Raw genomic sequence first — 24,207 nt, forward strand, 5'->3', positions numbered from 1 at the left:
TGAGCGTATATGGCATCATTGTGACTTTCTGCCTATAGAAACTGAATTTATATTTAATGGGAATCATTGAGATGTTTACAAAAAAAGAATGTTTCAAATGACTCTTAAATATTTAGGTATGTGAAATCTTACTTTGTTCCTTTTTTATTGTAGGTTCTGTATATGCTACAGATTACTCAAATGCCAGTTCTACAGGCATTTTTGAACCCTTTACGGTATGTGTTGTTCAAAAAAAAATGTTGTTGCTATTTGTCATACTTTTGAGAGAATCACTGATGTTTTTACTTTTTCCATATTATTTCAGAAATGTTGGAATCCCACTTTGTCTAGGTTACTTTCCATACCAATGTCTATTTATCCTCCGGTGAAAGACACAAGGTAACTATGAAGTCCTGTTCAAAAGAATATGATACCTACTAAATTCGCTGGCTTTAGAAAAACACTGTATAATCCGCACAGATAAAGTAATATATAAATACACCTAAATAAATTAAATTATGATTATTTGCAGCTGTATCTTTTTGATACTACATCCAAAACTTCATTTTTACTAAGTCTTTCTTAAAGTGATAGTTTTAATGTTCTCTTTAAAAATAAGTCAGTAGCATTGCCTTCCACATATGATGCAGATTCAGTCCTTATATCTTTAGGGTTTTGGTTTCACAAAAGAGTCAATTTAATGTTATGATGGTTCTCCATAACATTTGTTTTAAGCTTCAACTTTGGATCATCTGACTCTGAAATATTTGGGGTACCTATTCCAATACTGGCATTGGTGAGTGAAAAGTTTTCTTATTTAAATCTATATTTTTGTACCTATATTCTTTTTATCTAGCTCTGATTTAATAACTGCTTGTTTAGTAAGTATTCTCTGTTTTTTCTGTATGACTTAACTACAGTAGAATTGGTTGTTGAACTTTGCTTCAAAAACTCAGTTTACAACTTAAGAAGTAGAGAAAAGAACAGCGAATGAAAAGAGATCTTTAGAGTTTATGGTCCATAAAGCTAAGATGACCGTATGATTAAGCACTGAACATAGGACTCAACAAAGCTGCGTTCTACTCAAGCTCTGACACTGGCTTTCTCTTTGGCTTTAAATCAGTTCTAGGAACGGTTTTGCAGTGGGATCTATTCTGGCTTGACTTCAGTAGGACTCTACACAAGTTTAAGAGTATTTGCTAATAGATCCTATTGTACTTTTTTCCTTTGTCCTTCTTCCCTAAAATGCACTGAGAATAATACTTTCTTGTCTCAATAGTTATGATTTGGATGAGGAGAGCTTGTTATTTTTATGACGTGATAGCTCGTAGGAAAATCTGTTTGAACCGAGCTAAATGGAAAAAAATGTCATCTACCACATCTAATATGAATTCCTCCAGCTATTTTAGAAGAATTGTAAAATCAACTTATCTGTAAACTTCACTGTTTCACTGAGAAGCAAACAGCAGCAAAGACATTTAACAATCATCATTGGAAACATGAGAGTGGAATAGTTTGGTGCAAGAGTAGCAGCAGGGAAAAAGGAAGTTGAGACCTCCAAACTTCAGCTTTGTTTTTGGGGGACAAGGAATTCAAGCCAAGTGACTGTCTTCTGCTCCCTGAGACTGCCGAATCCCCATTTATCCTTCTTGTCAAATGCTAAAACATCAAATGTTTGTTTTTGTTTCCATAACACATTTTTCAGTGTTGCAAGTGATACTGCTAAAATTCATAGAGTCTAAACCTCATATAATTCAATTGTAGTGATTAATGTGATTGTTAGAAGGGCCTACAAATATCTAAGAAGTTGGATAGAAGTCCTTTCTTAATGTTCACTTTGTTTCTGAATGGTTATTTATATTCAGAACTCTGAAACAATTACACTGAGATTTTAAAATCCAGCAGCTTTGTAGATTTGTTGTTAACATGGTACTATTTTTGTTTGTTTGTGTGGCAGGTAGCTGACCAGCAGGCAGCCATGTTTGGAGAATGCTGCTTTCACCCTGGAGATGTTAAACTGACTATGGGAACAGGTGCTTTCTGGAACGTCAATACTGGGGGAAATTTCTTTTCATCATGGAGAGGTAAGCTGGTGAAATTTTGAGTTTAGAATATTTTATGTGACTTTACAGCTCTTAATAATGAGGTTACAAAAAGGGATAAAATGCAGTTACAGTTTTCCTTATGTCTTTAGCTGTAGAAAGACAGCTTGAAAACATTCTCAGAACAGAAGACTGTGGAAATTTTTAATTAGAAGTGTAAATTTTGGTTATCCTGAAATATACTTCTCAAAAAGAGAATTTGAATAGCATCACTAATAATTGTGTCAGCTGCCTGCATCCTTCCTTGTTCTTTTTTTTTTCTTTTTTTTTTCTTTTTTCTCCCCATTTCTTGATAGCAGTATTACACAGTACAGGAATGGAGAAAAAGGGGATTTGTGCTCTGTCTTCTCACATCAAAATATTCCAGTGGATGTCTGTAAGTTCCACTTCTTGAGCCCTTATATTTGGAGTACCTGTGGTGAGATATGCAGGATGAGCAATTATTTTTCCTTTAAAATGCCAGAAGTGGGCTCCCCACTGTCTTTCCAGTGTGTTAAGATTTTGTAGTTATGAACATTTGTGGTCTGTCAAGCTCGTTCATTTGTTGTAGGTGGCTATTCATCAAGAGAGCAACAGCTGATACTGAATTACATTTGCCTTCATACTCTGTCTCTCACTGTCTGTAATATTTTTAAACAGCTATTGATTTCTAGAAGCCTACAATTTAAAATGGAGTGGAGACTGCTGCTCAGGAGACTTTTACCAGCTGGAGTCAGAAGGGACATGGCAAATAGTTGAGATTTATCAAAACTGAGTAGCACTGACTTTTATTTTGTTTTGAATCCAAGTGCTTTTTAGGCTAATTAATGATATCATTTTGATGATATTTCTACTTATGAATTCAACGTTACGTAGTCCGTAGAAATGTAATAGAAAAACATATGGTAAGGTTTTTCCATTTTGTTTTGTCTCAAGAAAACCTTCGGCTATTGTGATCTGCTAGGAGTTGAAATCTTTCAAGTCAATGCTATGAAACTTTTACTGCTTTAGGCTTTATTATTTGTGTTAAAATTATTTTCCCCTGTTTTGTGGCTTTCACATGGCACGGGAAAAAGGTTAATAGGACAAGGTAGGCACTTAGTTTTTTCAGTGCCCTAAGCATAAAATGTAATCTATGTTCTATCTTTAAAGTTGACATATGTATTTAAGACTGCAAGATGAATCCCTGCAGAATCTTCCTGCAAGCTTTTCATTAGCTGCTGTTCTAGTTTCTGAACTACATGTAATCGGTATATGTGATAGTTAAAAAAAAAAAAAAAAAAAAAAAAAAACTCAAGTAATAATGTTTTTCACAATTCAGTGATGGCAGCATGAGGTATAGATTTAAAGTCTACCTCTCCAACAGTCTGATAGTTTTTATTAACTGTGGTCATGCCAAGTGCATTCTCTGCTTATGTAAATAATGTGTCAACATATTGATCAGTTCCATAGAGGTAGATTAGATACTACAGTGCTAGAGACTTTGGTGTGAGGATCTTCAAGAAGGCCAACTAATAGACTTGTCTGACCCTGATTAGCTGTTCTTCTCCAGCACTCTTGGCTCAGTGGGTTCTTGGGTCCTGCTTCTTCATAGCTTCATCTTCAACAGAAAATAAAGATTATAAGGAGACCTGCACCAGTGATCAGGAGAGGTGTATATCACTTTTTCTAATCAAGAGGCAAACTTAAATCTAAAATAGGCACTGCTGATTATTTTTCCTGGTAAGCAGCAGAATGACTTCTGCACTAACCAAGCTTCTGAAAGTACTCCAGTACTACTGTGCCACTCATTTGGAGATGGGCAAGCAAACTAAAGATGAGAGACATACATCAGCAAATTCTCTTTGAGAAAGTTCCTGGAGTGCACTAATACGTGTGTCTTGTGATCTGGGAGTATAAGGATACCAGTGTTGGCCTGAATCACCCTTAGGAGAGAGAGAAACCCTGAAGTTCCAAATTTTTTGGTCCCCAACACTTAAGTTTTCTTCTTCCCTACTACTTCTGTACCAGATAGAAATAAAGCAAGGAATGGATATGGATGATACTGGTCAACTTCTGTTTTCTTCCCTTTTTCCTAAATGGAACAATCAAACCGTGGTCAACAAGCTGAGATCTTTTCAAGAATTAATAAGGAGGGAAAGGTTACATCTCTAGGACTCAGATGCTTTTATTGTGCTTCTACAGCTTTACAAAAAACAAACAAAAATGTTGTGATAATGGAGATAGGACGCAATAACAATAACAATGCCCTGGGTACTAAGCAAGGAGTGGAGAGAATCCCTAGATCCTTGTGATGCTTTTCTGGTCCTGTAGTTACTGGGGCTCAGTTAGCTTTGTTGCATTACCCATGATCTCTGAGTCCTGAACAGGGTCAGTTAAGGTCTGGATGCTCTTTTTACTTCAAGTTGGCTTGAAAGACAGTTGTGGTACTTGGGCCCTGTGACGATTTTATTGCAGTGACCACCTAAAGAAACAATTTGTCAAGCTGCAGACCTGGGAAAATGTCCACTGGTCGACTAGATGCTAAGTCCTTTTGCTCTAGCATTAGGCAGTTGTTTTCTGTCATACCTAACCATACAGCTAACATACTGTGGAAGGGTTATTTGGCAAAGGTATTCTTTTCAGTTTGGCAGGTGCCTGAAGACTTTGAATTTTTGAAGCTATGCCTATTACAAAGTAAAGCTGAGATACTCTGCAGGGGCTTGTGTTCTGTGTTCCTACTAACATGTCAAACAAGTTGTTTGTGTTCATGTTGACTGTTGAAGTAATAAGTCTCTATTTATTTATTTATTTTTAAGGTTTCAACACTTCCTGGGGGGGACGGGGGACTAAATTATTGGGTTTATCCTCATTATTGGCTGTTTATTTCCAAATGTGATAGTACCTTCCAGCAGACAAAACTTTGGAAGATGCTGTAATATAGTTTCAAATAAACTAACAGTTTGGCCTCTTAGTAGAAAGTATTTCTACTTTCCTTAGAGAAAAGGAGGAAAAAGTACTGTCCTTTTTCAAAAATGTTCCATTTTTCCTAAACTACTGCAAAGCCAAAACTATTTATTGGAAATCATAACGTCCTGCAGATCCCTTCCTGTAAACCATGGAGGTGCTAATCTTTTGTGACATGCTTTGTCTGCAGCTACCAAATTTTTTTAATGAGTTTGGGGTTTTGTTTGTTATGTTTTTTATATTAGGCAAATATGTAGGTAAAACGCTATAGTTAATGGCAGTAACCTTTGTGGGCACAGTGATGGACAAATCGTGAAACTTTTCATTTTCTTTTTTTGCTTTCTATATGAGGAAGCACTGTATATTCAAAAAGGAATTTAGAAAGTATATCACTGTTTCATTCTCTCCTATGAATAGGATCTATGTTATAAGTTTGTGTTGTTTTTTTTCTTTGTTTATATGTCTGTTTTTATCTGACTGTTTTCCATAGGGAAGCCCAACCCTCATGTTTTATGTTTTGGGAAAGAAAATTCAGACTTGGAAATCATTGGGGAAAACTAGATGGATTTAATAAGATAGGATAACATTGATATTTTTTAAAAGTATATATACAATTTCTTATTTAATTTGTTTTAAAAAAATTACATTTGAAAATTTATGTGCCAATAGCTCTTCTCTTTAGTTTAAAGACCTTTTGTTTGTAATTGGATAGTGATTTTTAGCTCAACTTTGGCTTAATAAATTAACGTTCAAGTCTTTTTTCACTTCTGTCATTTAAATTTTAAACAAAAAGTTTAACCTATATCAGTGATGTTTTAGCTTGAATTTTGTAAAGGAAGTGAACAAAAACTACATTTTTATTTGTTGGGTTTACTGTTGGGGGTTTTTGCATATGTTTTCTTGGAAGCGTTTAACAGGTGTTTTTATTTTGTTTCATGGAAAATAATTAAGGCTTGTATCCGTTGATTGGTTGGAAGATTGGGGAAGAAGTTGTTTATTTAACTGAAGGCTCTATACCAAACACCGGCACTGCCATAAAATGGGCACATGAAATAAGTAAGTAGTTCTTAAATTTTATAGCAGAGTAAAATACATTATTTTTAAGAAACTGCTTTATAGGGTTGTAGTCATGATATTGGACTTGGTTTTATTGTCTCTGATTGAAGAAAATAGCCTACATGTTTTGGACACTGGAAATCCACAATCTCATTAGTAGGTTCTGTACTGAGAGCATTTACTGTAGGTGTTAGTGTAAGTTTTCTTTATTTGAAAATTGAAACTGATTAATGAAGTAGAATTGACTTCTGTTCTCCTAAAATGCCTTAGGTTAGTTTGTACACAGTTAATGTCTTGGCTTTGCATAGTTATCTCTTCTTCATACTCTCAATCTCTCACTCCCTCCTACGTATGTGGGCTTTTGTTTTCCTGAAATACTTTACTCTTTGCTTGCATTATCCTGAACATGACAAACTTGAATAGAAATTGTGTAAGAGAGACTTGTATAAGGGAGACTTGTCTGAAGTTAGTAGATGCACTGTTTTGTTATTTGGACTTGAATTTTTAGTTGAGAAGAAGCACGGAAACTGAAATCCAGGTAGCACGACTGTAAATGCTGTATTTCACAAGCGTTTGTCTTAAGGCTTTCCTTGTTATAGTTAGTCTTCTGTTGGGTGAGATTTAGGTTAAAGCTGATTACTGATAGAATGCTTTTGAGAGAGCAGTAGCTCTATATTTCAAGAATTAATCAACAGTTTTGATTTATAGGAACATGATTTAAAGAACTTTGCTTTTAGGAGTAACCGTGCTGTATGCATTGCTTCACATGGAAGAAGTATGTCTTTTGGCTGTAGCTATTCTATAATGAAAAGATTTGCATAGCAGTTAAAAAAGACTAAGAAAAGTGCCAGCACTCCGGTAGCTGATGTTCAGAACTGCTGGTTGTTTATAGGACAACTTTTCTCAGTGCTCTGATAATCTACTTAACTTGGACTGAGATGCAAAGAAGGAATTAGTCTTCCAAATTTTGGAATATCTGAGCAAGATTTTCCGGAAGCACAGCTCCTCCCAAAGTCCCACATGTGTGTGCATAATTGCACAAGTATATGCCCTTAGGGATTAAATACAATTTGAGTTGATCCTCAGGTCTTCATCATTCAACTTTTGACTGAGCCTAAGAAGTAACAGCCACTAGTTTTTGAGCAAATTACTCAGTTCAACACACAGTTTGCTTCTACAGATACAAGGTATCAGTTCTGCATGTATAAGCTTGCTAGCTAAAATTCACATGGCTATTATTGGCATATCCAGGGCAAGTGGTATGAAAGGATTTTTAGCCAGCCAGTACTGAAATAGAAGCGACCTACTGTTATTACCATGGGCAAAAGTTTTGGAAGTTGCAGAGGGAGGAAAAAAAAAGTAGGTGTATTGCTATAAACTGTCTAATAAGCAAGATCTTTGTTTTCTGGAAATATGATTGCAGAGAAGCTGAATTTTAACAATATTCTAAGAAAAAACAGGTATCTATAGGAATGCTAACTGGAAGGACCAGTATGGGATAGAAAATGATATCAAGTACAGAAATTTTTGTCAACTTTACAGCAGCAAAAGAGAAGGGTAAAACTTTTGCTCTACCGAAATGATTGGGCAGGAACCTAAGGTAAGCTAATGGCCTCAGAACTGAGTTTTTGGTAAGGAGGATGAGGCTCTACGTGGTGAAGGTGAGATATGTAATAGGAGTGAAAGTTTGGAAATAGGAATTTCTGCAGCAGGGCAAACTTAGTTTAATGGGCTTCTTTTAGTGGGATCAGATCACTTCTGTCTAAGGGTTTCAAAATAGTGATATGTGAAATTGCAAGGTGAAGTTCATCTTATTATTTTTTTTTTCACCCTCTCTTCTGCCATAGTGGTACTATGTAGTTCAATAATAGCAACTATAACAAAAAGGAAAAGATGTGGTTTAGGCTTATTAGTCCTAGCCCTGTAGACTGCAAAGCTTTCAAACAAATTTATTAATGATACAGGAGTAAATTGAAACTCCTATTAAATTACCAACATAGGTTTTCTGAGGGTAAGTTGAGCTAGATTAACCTGTCTTTGATAGGAGAATTTACTTGTTAGACAAGAAAAAGCAATAGACTTAATTTATGTAGTCTTCTGTAAAACATGTTATGTGGCCACATAAGGAAATTATTAATGAAACTACAGAAGATGGATGTACATATAAGAATTGCCTCTGGGTGAAGAATGAGCTAAAGAGGGGATGTCTGTAGATAGTTTTGAAGGGAGAGGCATCAGGCTGGAAGACGAATAAAAGTAATGTATATCAAAGAGGTGGTATTAGGACCTACCTTATTTGTACTTCGATGTCAGTTATTCATAAAAATATTAAGTCTGTTGATAAAACATGGTCAGTAATATGAACTTTGTAGTCATTTGGTGCTTGGGCTGACAACAACATCCTGGGAGAAAAAATGTTTTATGTTTTGCAACATCTAGGTTTTTAATATGTTTATGGAGTGCTGTTATTAGCCTTCTTGATTCCCATTTATATCTATTTGTCTAGAAAACTAATGGCCCTCTTAGAGGATGTGAAGATTAAGAGGCTATAGTATAAAAGATAGGAGAGTGTCTTTTTGAATTTAGTCTATATCTAAATAGGATTTTTTTTTTTATGTGACTAAGGGAAATGAAATACAGGAGGAGTGTTGGTTTCCCTTAGAATGTCTTGGTTTGAGAATACTGCAAAAGGAAATAGTATAACTCTAGACTTTTGTCTCTTAATAATTTATAAAGAAATCAAAATAAACAGTAAAAGCATATGACCTGTGCATCTTTACAGATCTTTTCACCAATGTAGATGAAACAGCAAAAATGGCACGGAGTATTGCTGATTCTCAAGGCGTTTATTTTGTTCCAAGTTTTCAGGTAAAATTGTTATTCTTACTATAATTAAGAATATATTGTTAATAATCCGATTAAAAGTATAACTTATATCCTCTTTACATGTAGTAATTTGCATCTTATCACCATGCATTCTATCACCTGTGTTCTACTCCGGATCTTAGGCTGTGTCTCTCACCGCAACCTATGCAGATTACTGTATATCAAAATGCTTAAAACCTCCCACCCCAAGCAAAAAGCCTATGAAGTAGGAAAATTAGTTCCATTTTGCAGATGGAGAACTGAAGGACAGATAAACCAAGTGACATCCCCGCAGTAACACAGGCAATGTCTACAGAGAGAGAAAACAAGCCTGTAGCTTTGTCTCGTGCAGAGCCTTCGTTGAGATAATACTTCCTAAGCACTGTGCTAAAATAATCCATTTTATTCTGCCTCTTTTCAAGATGTAGGTTGCAATTCAGCAGAGTGCTTAAACATGAGGAAGACTGCTTTTCGGAACACCTGATTTTAATCTGAATTATATATTCCCCTGTTTTACTACAGGGTTAGTGCTTTGTTGCTATTTTTACTGACCACAGTGAATATATTAAGGAGTTCCTGGTGTTTGTTCTCCATTTTGCTCCCTTGTGTTTCCCAGTAGCTTCCTTGTAACTTCCTCTTTATTTGAGGGACTTCCTGCAGTGACTTTGTTCCTGTTGGGTCACAAGCTCTGGGAGCTTTCTGTTTACTTTCTGTTTATGCTGGAGACTGTGCATCCTTATGCCTGTCCTTCCCATCTCTGATTCATGGTCCCTCTCAGGTTTGGTTATGGAGCTGAGTTACTGTCCCTGTGCATAGGCAACAAAGGCTGATATTGATGCTGCAGTTCAGTCTGGCGTATTAGTTTAGAAGGGAATTGATGGGAATTTCAGTTAATACATTAAATGACAAATTGTTATAGCTGAGGGGTTGACATACTGCCTATTCAGCTACGGAGCAGTTGCTTCCCTTATAAGGCTTGTCAGTTGGTAATAATAGTTAGTGATTTGTCACCACAAAATACGACAAATTGCAAGTCACAGCTGTTAGACAAACCTTCCTGCAAAATGGAAATAAACAGGTTCTTCTAATGCGGCTGTTGCTAGTCTAGGTGTTGTGCAGAGCTCCAAAAGCTTCTCATCTAGTTGCACTGCTTCCCTAAGCACCGTGAGATAATCTGTCTGAGAACACGCTTTCATCAGCATAGCTTTTTCTGTGTTCTGGATTTGCCAGCATGGTATCAATTTATCTCCGCAGAATACTGTTTTTTACATTTCTAATCAGTATGGCTGTTTAGGAGAAATTTTGTTTTGTAGAACCTGGTGTCTAAGCTGTCATTTGGAATATTAGTATTATAAACTTTATTGAACAGACGGACCAGGCAGGAAGAAAGGAAAGCTATTTATGTGTTGGAACTGGGTGTTAATGCCTGCCATCAGCTGTTCTTTGATGTATAGGCAAGTGATGTTGGTTTGAACAAGTCAGTTGTTACTGTGTTCTCCAACTAGGTAAAGAAACAGCATTAAGGTGAACATAGGTTGTTTTTTCTTCCCTCAAAAATCACCCCCTTCTGTTTTCTCTTAGAAGTCTAAGATAGCAATTCATTAGTTTGAATATACATTTTGAAGTTGCATAGAATGTTTTTGCCATCTCATCTTTTTATGTAGATCCAAAAGTAGTGGGGGGGTTTTGGTTTTGTGTTTGTTTGGTTTTTTTACCCCATTGGTCTCCCATGCCCAGTTGGATCATTCCCGGGAGTAGGGTGGTTGGCTTTTCCGGTTGGTTGGTTTGGGTTTTTTGTTTTGGCTTTGGGGGGGGGGGGGGGGGTTAAGGGACTTAACATTACCTGATGTTAATGGAAAAAGGCACAGGAAAGTTTCCTTTCCTATCTATTCTACAGAGAGCCCAGCTACCTTGTCTTAAACAACTGCCTTACTCGTTAATTTTATTTCTAGAGATACAATGCTTGGTTAAGCTAAGATTCTTCTGTGTGGTGTTTATACTGTGATTAATTGTGCTGTGAAAAAGCAAGTGTTGAGCCTCCCCAAACTCTTGTATTTGTAGACAGGAATCCCAAGGTAGACAAATGCTGTCCTGAATCTTCTCTGAACCTCTAATTCAATTAATATTCGGTCCAGAGATATTGGTAAGGTCTGGTTTTTTTTGGTTTGTGTTCTGTTTTATTTTCTTTCTTCTGCTTTCTTGATAATCTGTCTCCAGAAGAAAACCCAACTAACTTCTCAGTAAACATGGATTGAGTCTCTTTTTACTGAATTCTAATAAGCCCACTGCAAATCTAGGAACTGTACTTAGGAAAAACTCTGTGAAAGGATTGCTCTTTAATTTTGATACCTAGTAACCAATAATAGGATCCACCAAAGTGGATTTCTTTGCCTTTTAAGAGCCCTCCTTATCCTGGTGGGACTTGCACAGCAAATTGACCCACTGTAGCAGTATCTGGATCAGTTTAGATGTGGATTAAATGGTATGAAAAGGGGCATGAGCAGAGCTGAATACTTCTAGAACTTTAACATATCTGTTCTACTTCACTAGCTATATTCTAACGCAAGTTTGCTTATGTTGTATATTTCTTAGACCTCCAAATGACAGCGGTTAGGGTTTTTATGAAGTCCATGTGTTCATTTCCTACACAGAGTAAAATGTTCTCTACTAATCTGTATTAAGGTAGTAAAAATGTGTTTGTTTTTTACTAAGTTATACTGCTGTGATACAATACACTGAGAGGAGCTTCATTATGGAAGTGTATATGAAACTGAATGTGCATTAATCATTTTTTTTCCCCTCTTATTCCTTCTTCTAGAAGCAAGGTTTTCCAGACTTAATTTGCCTGATTGATAGCAGCAGCAAAAACTTAATGGCTTTTTTTTGGGTGGCATGCATATATATGCACAAATTTACACACAGGCATACTTTTTTTTTTCTTGAGGACTGTGCTTCTTTCAAAATACACACCATCATCTAGAGTATTAGTCCTTACTTTTTGATGTATTATCTTGTATATGAAAATCTGTAAAGTTGGAAACAATGGATCCTTATTGTGCTACTGGGCTGGGCAAATGGTTCCACTCCTAGAATGGAAAGAGTACTTGTACATGAAAAAATAGATTGCTTTCTTTGAATTGAAATGCAAAAGTTTCTTTGATTTAGATGCTTTTATAAAATGCCAGTTTTCCTTCTGGTCACTAGCACCCCCCCCCCCCCCCACACACACACACACAGGTTTTTTTGGTAGTTGCTGAGCATGATTATCTACTGTGTAACAACAAGTGATAATTCAGCACTTTCCATTACTGGGCTGCTGCATATATACCTATCCATACATATTTATTTTTACATATGTTAGCATTTTCTTTATTTATTTTATAAGTGTTTGTGTGTTTTACACACATGAAATTCAAACTTCCAGTTAGTGTTGTCATAACTGATATCTAACAGAATACAACTAGAAGAGTTTGTTTCAATTTAAAAAATAACTGCCTACAGTGTGTGTGGGGGGGGCATTTAATGTTGTCACAGACCAGTTATGAACCAGCAAACTAATATTTTGTCATGAAGTTCACCAAAGAAGTGGAGGAGGAATAGAGAGACTTCAGATTCATAAATCTGTCCTCCAGTTCTCCTGCAAAAGAAAACACAACTTAGTGATCATTAGAATTTTAGTCAGAATCTGTTACAGTGTTGTCATTGAAAACAGACTGTAGTATAAATTAATAAAAAATAATTGCCAGCCTTTTCAATGCTGTTTTAAAAACTCGGTCCATCCTTCTTTCAGCAGTTCCAGAAGTTTAAAAAAAAAAAAAGAAAGAAAAAAAGAAAAAGTGAAGTCTTGCTAGAGAACAGCAATATCAGTGTGCCCTGTCCTAGACACTTTAAGTGTATGCTGTATTTTTTTAAAGAGAAGTCCTATAGATTCATGTTATTTAGTATATAGAATTCAGAAGAAGTCACTTACAAGAAACCTTTTGCTGTTGAAAGAAACTATTTAAACTGTTCACTGAGTAGCTAAAATAACACTATATACTGCTTACATATTGTTTTCAATTTTCTTCTTTCACTATGCTGCCTGTAATTGTCGTAAGTTATTTTTTTCCTTACTATTTGACTCTTTTCTCAAAAGCCGTCAAATATAACTCACTGAACTCATTGTGAAATCTTTTCTGTAGGTTTCTGTGAATGACCCATATCTATGTGCCTGTTTCATGGGGCTGAAACCTTCCACTACCAGAAACCATCTTGTACGCGCTATATTGGAATCTGTAGCTTTCAGGTACAACTTACTTATTTTGTTTATGTTTTCTCATATTCGTTGTTTATGTTGATCAACTGTGTCAAATGGACATGTGGAATTTGGCAACTTGTAAAATATAAATTGTAATAGTGCTTTATAGTAACATGGACAGGGAGTTTTAGCTTCTTCTCTTATTTTCTTCTTTAAACATTACAAATAAACTAGTGTATATTTATTAATTCAGAGTTTTTGTTATTAAGTAATCATATAAAGATCCTTAAATTACATTGTTTAGAACATGCCAGAAACAATGTTCTCTGTTTAAAGTTAGTCCTTGTTCTCCTACAATGTTTTGGTAGAAAGAAAGCTTCTGTAGCCCACCCCAGCTGTGTTACAGTATCCTTGAAGCTGGAAGTTAGATCTTTGGCTAAAGTTTGTATCCTTGAGCTTTTATAAAACATAGTAATAGGCATCTTAAACATCTTTAGAGATGTGGAGAGAAAACAACTTCCAGATCTAACTGTCAAGGTTAAACACATTACTGCTAGTCACTGAGGTTATCACATCAATAACTAGCTGTGAAACAGATTGGCTCTGCCTTGCAAACTCAGCCAGCATGCTGGAACTGAAAATGAATATAGTTTGAGCCTGGCTCACACTGCAGTGTGGCCAATTAGGGAACACTCACATCCCTTCCATCTAGGCACCAGCTCTGCTTTGGGCATCATAACCTCCAGCAAAGAGGCAAAAAAAATGTCTTGAGGAAGGTAAAATTCTAACTTGCTACAACTGTTTCTAAAGCAATTTTTTCTTCACTGTAAGAGAAACATCAGATGCTGATGGAGCGTGGAACTGAACTGGAGCGTGAGTGTCTTAAAAACAGACATGTTACATATCTCATCTCTTCCAAAGACCTGAACAGAAAAAGGCTAGAAACCCTTTGCCTTTAAATTTTCCACCATTAAGTGGAATGGTTTCAGAACAAATCAAACTTACAGCCTTGAGAGGTTCCCTTTAAAAGACAGCTGGACAAACTCTGAATAACATTTCTGTCACTTTCTTTCCTCACTCGAAACCATTTGTTACATCAACCATAGTATCTTGTCTGTGAAGACCTGTGATCCATTTCAAATGGGAATAATGTACCTTCTATAGTGACTTGCTATAGAATGCGATTTAGCCATACTTGTGCCTTCATAGTGATGTATAGCAGAGGCCAGTTTCAGCCTTTTTTTATTATTTATTTATTTACTCATTCTGGAAATTTGTTAGCTATTACAGTAGTTCTGAGAAAACTGAGGTATTTTTTGCCTTGTACTTTATTTTCTGATTTTGTAGATACTGGAAACACTTTATATGGTATATAATGTTTAATTGAACTAAATATTTTTTTAAAGAAACAAACAGCTTTATGATATCATTGTGAAAAGGGTACACATTCCTCTTCGATCTATTCGGTAAGTTCCATGTAACTTGTAAGTTTGACACATGAGAGTTCTAGTTAAACAGATGTGAACTTGATTGTTCATTTTGTCTTATTGTAACCACTGAGAAGTAGATGATTGATTACCAGGTCAAATGTTGATGTAATTTTAAAAGTGACTGTAGAGGCTATCTGTAAGAGGGTCAGTTATTAATTAAATCATTGGCACTGACGGCTGTCAGCAGGTGAGTGAAGACTTACCCTGATTAAAAAAAAATGAGAGCAAATCTATGTTTTTATGTAGCATTAGAGTGCATATAGCAATATCTGTTGTGAAGGTCATTCTCCCCTTTCTTAAAAAATCCTTTTACCCCTTTATACTGGATTTTTTTGTGCTGGATCTGTCACAGATTGAATTTTTTTGAAGACTTCAATTAAAACTGGGTCTATTTGCGAGGGTAAGCGGAAGAATATTCTGTTGTTAAGAATATGCTATACTTAAGTTTTTGCAGAAGAAGATTAAATTTAGGGAGGTACCCCTGATCTCTAGTATATGCTTTTCACTGCCTCTTGGAAAAATTTAAAAATTTGGTCGAAGTATATGTTGCTGAAAAACGAGCTTGCACATGTTTAGTGGAAACTTAGTTTGGTAACACCAGTCATTTCGGAGATTCTCTACCAGACATGATCTATCTCAAACCTCTGATGCTGAGAAAAGCTCTCTGAAATTGCTCCTTTTGACAGCCAGGGGTCATGGTGATTTCACAGACAAAAACTAAGAGGAGAGCATCGTGTTCTTTATTCTGATACCCATGCAATGAAAGAAATAGACTGGTAGGCATCTAGACAGTTGAGAAATGAGGATTTGGAGCAGTGGAAGAAAGGTGAAAGTACAAAGGTGGGAGGAGGTAAAAGTTTCTATATTCCATGACATACTGGGACACAGTAGGCCAAGATGAAGAAGCAGCCAGGTGTGGGGTTGTAGCAAAGAGGAATAGAGATCCAAAGTATTGAGAATTTCTGATTCCTTAGGAAGTTTATTTTACTTGGAAAATTGCATGTAAAAGTTTAGAAATAAAATAGAGATTGCAAAATGCAAAGTGTGCAAGCACCAGAAATAAGACACCCTAGGGAACCTTAGAATTCTGATCCCTTTTACATTGTAATGGAATTCATAAATTGTGTGATCATGTTCTGTTTTACTCAATACAAAATCACTGCTTCATGCAGTGACTATAATAGAAGTAACTAAGATCAGTAGCAATTTAACATGTGGATTAAGCATTAGGAAAAAATGAGATGTACTTCATGGCTTTTTCAGTAGTTTTGTAAATTGCTCTCCCATTCTTTTGTCCCCACACCTTTCATATCTTTCCATTCCCTTTGATTTTTGTTTTTATTCTCTCTTAATGTGTTCCTATCCTCTCTTGAATATGTCCCTTCCCTCTGTAGCTATTGTCCTGTATCCTTTGTTTCTCCCCAGCCTTTGGTTTCTAGAAGCTCGTGTCTTTGTTTTCATTAGTCCTCTCCATCCCTATTACTTCTCTTGGCTTGTTTCAACACCAGCAAGAAAAGCACAGAAAAAGAACCCTCATTTTATTTAGTCCCCATGTCCTGTGTTTTAGCAGCCTGCTGCAGCCATTAAAGGATGGTCCTCATGGTTACTGGACTCTTGGAGTGTCAGTATTTAGTTATTCTGTGAAAATAGCACATTCGCAGTCTAATGCCACATAGGAAGTTTGAGCTAGAGTATGTGCTCTACAGACTGAATCTCCAAAGTGTGTAGCAACAAAATTTAGCTAAATATAAAACTGAGCATTTGCAAATTCTTTCTTGTTTTTGTCTCTTGTAACTTGAGTCAAGTAGATGTTTTATTCTTACAGAACAAGAAAAAGGCATGTCACTGGCATTAAGGAAGTGACTTTGCCAGATTAAGTTTCTATTCCAAAGCGTAGAGGAGATAACACTTCTTAACTGTATGTGCAAACAAATAAAACCCCATAACATCTCTAATCAGACAAATGTCTCCTGATTTTACTTTTGGAAACAGACAAACCATTTATATAAAGATTTTCAGAGGCATACACATAGCATAGAAGATTTTGGCTGGCATATTTAAATTGGTGAAGTTTTCTAAGCAACAGAAAAGTCTTATTACACAACACTTTCTGTAGTAATAAACTACAGATGTCTTTACCACATTTGGTAGAAAACAACTACATGACGGGGTAGTATTGGAGTCCAGTGGTATAGCCAACCAGTATATGACAATTCAAAGGTCATTTTTTGTTATAGCTATTTTTCAGCTGCAGGAGACATTAATTTGCATCGCTAGGAACTGTTCTTAGCTGTTTAAAGATCAACATTGATAAGTTCTAGTTTTCTCTATTTAAAGGGTTTCAGACAATGCAGTTAAGTAAATAGAGAAAAGATAGATGAAAGCCTCATTCTCATCCTCCTGATAAAAGGGCAAGCAACTGTGAAGGCATTTTAGCTTACTAGTTCAAAGATTTGGTAGTAATGGGAAAACCCTATCTTTCCAGATCTGAGAACACTTGGAAGGGTTTGTTTAATGTAATGGTTTTGACTGTTGTCATATCCTGGTGATAACCATATAAAAGTTCTGTTATAAACCCTAACATTTCAGTCAGGACGATGTATCTCAAAACTTTAGATGAGGTGGTCTTCTTCCCCTCCCACCCCTCCCCTTAAAGGTGGGGGATTTTTTTGTGTTTTTTTTTCTTGTGCTGTCCTCTAAATTTGCCCATAAAATGGAAACACATTTGTTTATGAGTGATAGGAAGATTTATGCATAGGTGTGAAAACCAAAAAGCTGTTTTCTAAAATTTTGGCAATAAGCATTTGAACTGAACCCATTTTTTACCTTTTCTTTCTCTCTCCCCACATAGAGCTGATGGCGGTGTCAGTAATAATAGCTTTGTCATGCAGATGACTTCTGATTTGATTAATAAGAAAATAGAAAAGCCTATAATTGCAGATATGTCTAGCCTTGGAGCAGCTTTTCTAGCAGGTCTTGCATCAGGTATGTATACATTGTATACAACAGTTGTTTTTTTTTTTCCAAAATGTAGATATGTAGATAACAAAAAACGAAGAAAAAAGTGCATAATTTCAAATAATCATAAAATCTCCCCAAAAGATTAGTTTTGCTGTCTCTGAGGGAAATCAAGGTAAGTAGTGTTTACTTTTGTGTGGTGCTTTTTACCCATATACTAGTATATGATCGACCAAAGAAACGGAGCGTAGGGTAAAAAAGCCAAATAAAGGAACTTATTTACATTTTTAACATAATATCCTGATTTGCTGAACAGTTGTACACTTGTTAGTTTTATGTAAATGAATAGTGACAGTGAGCTTAATGTGAAAAGTGCCTCCATACAGGTTTGTAAGATTAGTTTATGTTCAGAAGGATGTACTGCCAGAGAAGGAAGAAGTGAGTCCTGTCTCTGCTCCCTCCCTCTTCCCTGACTCCCATGCTCTGTGTCCCCTTCCACATTAGTACTGCTCAAAGCGGTGTGTGATGTGGACGGACGATGCGACAAGGAAGCTGCCATGCTTGTGTGCAGCCATGTCATTCATATGGAAGTTGTGTCCTGTCATCTGTGAACTTAGGCCTCCTTTTTTACGATTTTCACAGAAATAAGCACAATGGAGGAAGTACAAAAGGAATTACTAGCAGAAAAAAATCCAGCTTCACTCATGCAGAATTGATTTATATAGTCAACCAGACTTAAAACTAAAAAAAAAAAAAAAACTCAATTAGTCCATAGTTTTACTTAATGGTTTATTTAAACCATTACTTAATGGTTTACTTAGTATTTTGTAGATGGATATTAACTTTATTGAATGGCTTTGATATGTACGTAACGCAACTTCAGGATAAAAATCACATACTCGGGTAAGACTTATTGAACAGTTAAAACTGTAAAGAAGCTGTCTAAGATGTCCACTGCAGCCCTGGATAGGCAAGAATGTTTCAATAGCATAAATTAATCTGAATAGGTAACACCAGCTGTTTTCTGCCATTTATCCGTTTTTTTAAGGCAGTAGGAAAGTAACTAGTGCTAAACCTTGGTTTCTATGGCTCTTCTTACTTGAGAGAGACCTGTGGCTGAAAGCACACTGTTGATGAAACCTAAATGAACTTCAGAGTACCAGAGCTGTTCCTTGGAAACTATCCCAGTTAAGCAGATGTGCTGTTGTCAGGATTCCAAACAAGTGGATCCTATTGGAATGGAGTTTCCCAGTGCAAAAAATATGTTTCCCTCTGAGAAATTTGTTGGTTGAATAAAGAAAAACTGTCATGATTTCTTACTGTGTTTCTGGTTTGGATCTCTTGGAGATAAATTAAAACAACTCAAAAATAACATATTTGCAGTTGAGCTTGAGAATGAACTTTCTGTTTATAGGATTGTGGACTGACAAAGAACAACTGAAGAAGCTGAGGCAAATAGAAACAGTTTTTGAGCCCCAGAAGGACTCGGAAGAATACAAACCAGCTATGGATGCCTGGACACAAGCAATGCAACGTGCTCTGCACTGGTAGAAATAGACATTTTAATGATGGAAAAATCCTGGTGTTCAAATTAATATTTATTAAACCTTGGAGTTAACAGGACAATAAAAAACGAAATTTGTGATGGCATGTATACATAAAGTTATACGGTACTTCAGTAACCCCCCTACTGCTAGATTACTTACCACTCCATAATGAAGCCCCGTATGGTCCTTAGGACAGCTGTAGTCCAGCTGCAGCATTTGTGTCCCTTCAGTGACCTCCTTTGGGTGGCCCAGCTGCTTGAATCCTATAACCATGTACCAGACTTGGGGAGGTTTTTCCTATGATGGGTTTTCTAGTGAGGAACTCACCTCCCTTCTGATCTTTAAAAGCTTTGATATGTTAATCATCAAGGAATGTCAAAAAGCACATATAGTTTTGTAAACATTTCTAAGAAAAGTAAAAGGACTGCTTGTCGGGTTTTATTTTTTTGTGGTAGACTTGACTGTGTATAGAAATACCTTCCTGATAGGCTGTTGTCACGTTTTGGTTGACTTTATAAGGAAGCATTTGACCAAGCTGTGTGATGACATTCTTGTGGTGCATAGGGATAAGCACTAAATTAAAATGAAATACAAAAAAAAGATGTTTTTTGTACTCTGTTTAAAAAAAAAACAACAAAAAAAAACTTTGTTCCAGGATTTTTGTGGCTGCCAGTACCTATCAGTGGCTCAATTTTTTTAATTTTATAAGAACAAAAAGCTATATTGTTTCGTACTGTTAATGCAAATATGTTAAAAGTAATTATGGGTACTCTAATTTCTAAAAATCTGTAATATTAATATTTTCATGCCCATCATTAAGTTCTATTATTATTAGCTAAAACAGGGTCAATTTTATTTTTGAAGTTATTAATTTCTTTTATATTTTTTAAAATAAATTATTAAATGTGTAGTTAATTATTCTTATGTATTTGTTTATCACTAATCTTAAATTACTATAATTTGCTCAGGAGTGTGTGCAAATCAGTTTCAAAAATGTAAAATTATTGAACATTTTCATTTCAGAATGATAGCAATTCAAGTCATGGGTGATTGTGTTCCACAGACACTGGAGACAAGAAATGTTTATATATAGAGTATTATCCAAGAGAGGCTGAAGAACTACCACTTACTCTCGTTGTGCTGAAACATGGATGGTCAAATCATGTCCTATTCCCTTGGTTTCTTTCACAGTCACTTACCGTGAGCTGGAGTATCTACTCTACCTGAATTCTTCTTCAAACCAGACTCTGTTTATCTGTCATCCTTAACTTAACTCACCTTTTATTTTCTTATTTTTCTGTTACTTCATCTCCTTTTGTTTCTCTTTTCCTCCAAAAATAAAAAGGAAAGTTTTATGAAATCACAGGCTCACCAATTCCGGAGTTCTAAAACTGCAGGACCTTCAGTCTGAGCTATATCCTGGCACTTTTTTTTTTTCCCCTCCTGGTATCTTTCAAACTGATAGAGACCATGGGTCAACATGGCAACCCATAATGCAGTCTACACCCTCAAGAAAGTATACACAAGCTGCCCTATCTCCTTGAAGAAGAGAGTTGCACTTTTGCCAACCATAGAGTCTGAGTGTATACAGGCCCTGGTTTTGGAAGGAAAGAAAATTCTGCTCACAAGTACTTTTTTCCTCAAGATAATAGCTAAAGCATCATTGAACTGAGCCTTGCTGTGAGCTCCGTGTTGTTGGCCTACCCTTTTAACTCTTCTAGGACTTTGCAGGGAGACCTCCCCACTAAGCAAATCTTCAGTGAGTAGACTTGAATAGACCTGACTTTCTGTAGTTATTACAGCTGGTCAGGGTATCTCAGCTCATAATTTGCTGCTTAATGTAGAGCAGATCTAGATCAAGTTCTGGCTAAAGCTCATCTTCCTTGAGATCATCTTTCTCTGCTGAACATACTTTAATAGGAATCCTGACCTGAAGTCCCAAAATGGATCTCTTTGATCGCTAGTTATATGGCAGGCTGATACCTATAGAAATTTCAAACTTCTCTTTTTGGACCATGAAAATGTGGTCATCCAGACCCCAAGACTAGTAAGTCTGTTGATGAGGTTCCCTCTGCTCTTTGTTCTGGTGTAAGGTAAGAACACGTGGAATGCTTGTTCTGCTTCTACTCCATGTCCAGTTTGTGATCCGCTCTGTCATCTCAACCTCACCGCTAAGGAAAATTCTCATTATGGGCGAGAAGGTTCTGTTAGGCCAAATCGACCAGGGTTTCAGTCTGGCATTTTGAGCAGAAGCTTGTGGACTCAGTCGCTGGTATTCTACGCTGTTCCAACTGAAGGAGTTTAGTTTCATCAGGCCTACCTATTATCCGCTTAATGAAGGCTCCTTGACTTTTTTATCTTCATTTCATAATCTTCGTGTTTTTGCTGGGCTTCATTAGGGTTCCCTTGCTCTGCTCACAGCTAAAGATCTAATGGGAACTGAATCATTCTGAGTTATCTTCAGAGAAGCCAGCTGAACAACTAGCCATGTGCCTTGCTACTGCACCTTTTCACTGTGGTGGTTTTTGTCTTTGCCGTAGCACAGCTAGCAAGGTAGAAGATACTTGAGCCCTTAAATAGTCCTTTTTGTCTAGGTGTAGTGTTCTGGAGGACCTACTCTGAATAATTCTTTACAGCTGTGACTGTTTAAATCTGAACCAGGAAATTTGACCTGTTTTCCTTTCATTAGCCTCAGATCTCCAAGGCAGAAACTTCGCTGTAAATTAAAGATATGAAAGGACCTTGTTATATTCACCTGCCGAGCCTTTAAAATGATCTCTAAAGTTATTTGTTTCCACTATGGAGAGGTTCAAAGCAGTGAGTGCATCTCTGAAACAGATAATGGGGTGCTGTTAAGTCTGTCAAGATGGAGTTGCCTTTAGAGATAAGAGCATCTGCCATACTGAACAGACTAATTGACAACACATCCTGAAGAATTTTTTGATTACTGGTTAGTAAACCTCTTTTCTGTATCTAAGAAAAAATTGATTTTATCTTTTCAGGAAATTTTTAATATACTGATACTTTAATACCTTTTAATTGATAATGAATTTGAGATGAGCTTTAAGCAATCAGGTGTACTTTACTGACCCTTTGCTGTCTCAGTTGGGCATTGAAACCATTGTATAAGCTCATTAATATCAACTTTTATTTAAAATATGAGAGATTTTACTTGTTCCTTTTTACTTAATTTTAGATTCTGACTTGGAGGGTGGTTTTCATCAGTTTGGAAAAAGTGTATGCAGGTCTACATTTGCTAGCAGCTGAGTTTGATAGTAAAGGTAATAATGCAAAAATGGTAAATATTACTAATCTGTACTTTAATATTTTAAGAGGCACACCATATTTTGGCTGTCAATGTTCTGCTTAGGACTGGGCGGTAATGCACTTAAATCAGGCATGTGAAGATAGGGAATTCAATGGAGAGATGTGCTAATGATCTCTGGGCATTCTGCCTTCACAGATTCACATGGTGTTGATGGATATAGATAATTTTGCCAAATTGGGGTGAAATTATCATGCAAGACTATATGGCATGAAAAATCCCTCAAATGTCTGCAACTATTGGATTAATTATTGCATGTCAATAGGGCAGATCCAATGATCTTTTGATGATATAAAATGATTCTGCGTTGGTGTAAGTTTTCTCATATAGTTAAGAAAAGAATCAAATCAGCTATGCTTAAAATCTCGCTGGAATTAACTTTTCCAAGACTTTTGAGTACTGTTTTCTTTTAAGAGGTGTTTTCTTTTTTCCTTCAACAGTTAATTTTATGTAAAATAAATGCAGTTGCTCTTATCTGTTTTTGACAAGAGCATTTATACTTGTTCACCTGTCAAAAGAAAGTTAAAAGAAAAGGAAAAAAATGGAAAAGAAAAATACTGGATTGTTTTTTCAGTTTGCTAGGCTCCTTTTGGTATAGTCTGTGTAGCAAGATCCTTCAGCTAGTCCCACTATATCTGGGATCAGAGAGCAGCCCAGTGGCTCACCATTTCACAGCAACCTGTAGAAAAAGGTAAGAACTGTTTCTTGCCTGGAATATAGATTTTCTTGCTATTGCTGGTCCAAGCCAAAAATTAAGGACAAAATCATTATTCTCTCTTCAAACTTTAGTACCCATCAATATGTCAGTACTGTGAGTTGTCAAGGAATATGGTAGTGCTCTGACCCTGCTCTGCAGCATTTGAGTGAGTGAAGTTTTTATAGGGAGTCGGGCAAGTTCAGCAGGAGAAAAGTATGTGTTTTTTGTTCAGATTGGTGTTTGTATAGGTCATTACAGCAAGGGTTCAGGGCTAGCAAGAAAGCAATGAAACTAGTGAAAATTGAAAGGTAATGTGTTGTGAAAAGGTGGCAAACTGAAAGGGATACAACGAGCCAGCGGGAGCAAGATCGAAGGCTGGGAGACCACTGGCCGCTTCTGGAGGCAGACATCACACCTCCTGCCTTGCAGGCTTTGCTCTTAGAACTCCATCCTTTGTCCAGTCTGTGCTGTCTCCCCATCTTTAATCTAAGAAACCAATTCCAAGATGTTTTCCAATGTGGTCCTCATTTTGGAATAAAGTTTGGGATTTGTGTAAGTTCTAATACATTATATGCTAATATATATCGTTACAGAAGTACTATATGCTTACACTTCATTCCAGCAGCTTCAGACTCATGGTATGTGTGTATACAGCCATCTCATTGTGGACAGGTAGCTGTTGAAAGCAAATGCAGTCTGCAACAGTGTCCTTTCATCTGTTTCTTCTCTTCTCTGTAATGGTTAAAATGTGTATTTTTTGTGTTCATACTCAGTTACAGTATCTAACTTCAGTTCATAGTTTCTTACAGCAAAACAGAGGAAACTAGAAAGATGTTTGAAGCGTACTGAGGCAGTGTTTAAGGTCAAGTATTTGTTTAGCATAGGTAACTTACTGAATAGTGCAATAAACCCTGTAACGTCATTTACTTCTGTTTTGCTTCCTTTCTTTTCTCAGGCAGTGCATGCCTCCTGCACCTCTGTCAGGGCATGCTCACGTTGCCCTTCTGTTAGCTATTGTGATTATAA

General features: G+C 36.3%; 1 protein-coding gene across 4 annotated transcripts in view; it reads left to right on the forward strand.

The window, feature by feature from the left end:
• Positions 1–19,999, forward strand: part of GK5 (glycerol kinase 5) — a 30,659-nt gene extending 10,660 nt beyond the window's left edge. For 3 of the 4 annotated variants that reach the window (XM_013944380.2, XM_067301866.1, XM_013944379.2), the window contains exons 7-16: positions 154–215; positions 305–378; positions 715–775; positions 1,937–2,063; positions 5,958–6,062; positions 8,845–8,930; positions 13,109–13,212; positions 14,571–14,630; positions 17,506–17,639; positions 19,027–19,999. In XM_013944380.2, coding sequence (XP_013799834.1) covers positions 154–215; positions 305–378; positions 715–775; positions 1,937–2,063; positions 5,958–6,062; positions 8,845–8,930; positions 13,109–13,212; positions 14,571–14,630; positions 17,506–17,639; positions 19,027–19,163 — 950 coding nt within the window. In that variant the 3' untranslated portion in view covers positions 19,164–19,999. The remainder of the gene's footprint in view (positions 1–153; positions 216–304; positions 379–714; positions 776–1,936; positions 2,064–5,957; positions 6,063–8,844; positions 8,931–13,108; positions 13,213–14,570; positions 14,631–17,505; positions 17,640–19,026) is intronic. The other variant, XM_067301867.1, reaches the window with a different exon arrangement.
• Positions 20,000–24,207: the final 4,208 nt, after the last annotated feature.

The sequence above is a fragment of the Apteryx mantelli genome, chromosome 9 (assembly GCF_036417845.1).
Source record: "Apteryx mantelli isolate bAptMan1 chromosome 9, bAptMan1.hap1, whole genome shotgun sequence".
Lineage (NCBI taxonomy): Eukaryota > Metazoa > Chordata > Aves > Apterygiformes > Apterygidae > Apteryx > Apteryx mantelli.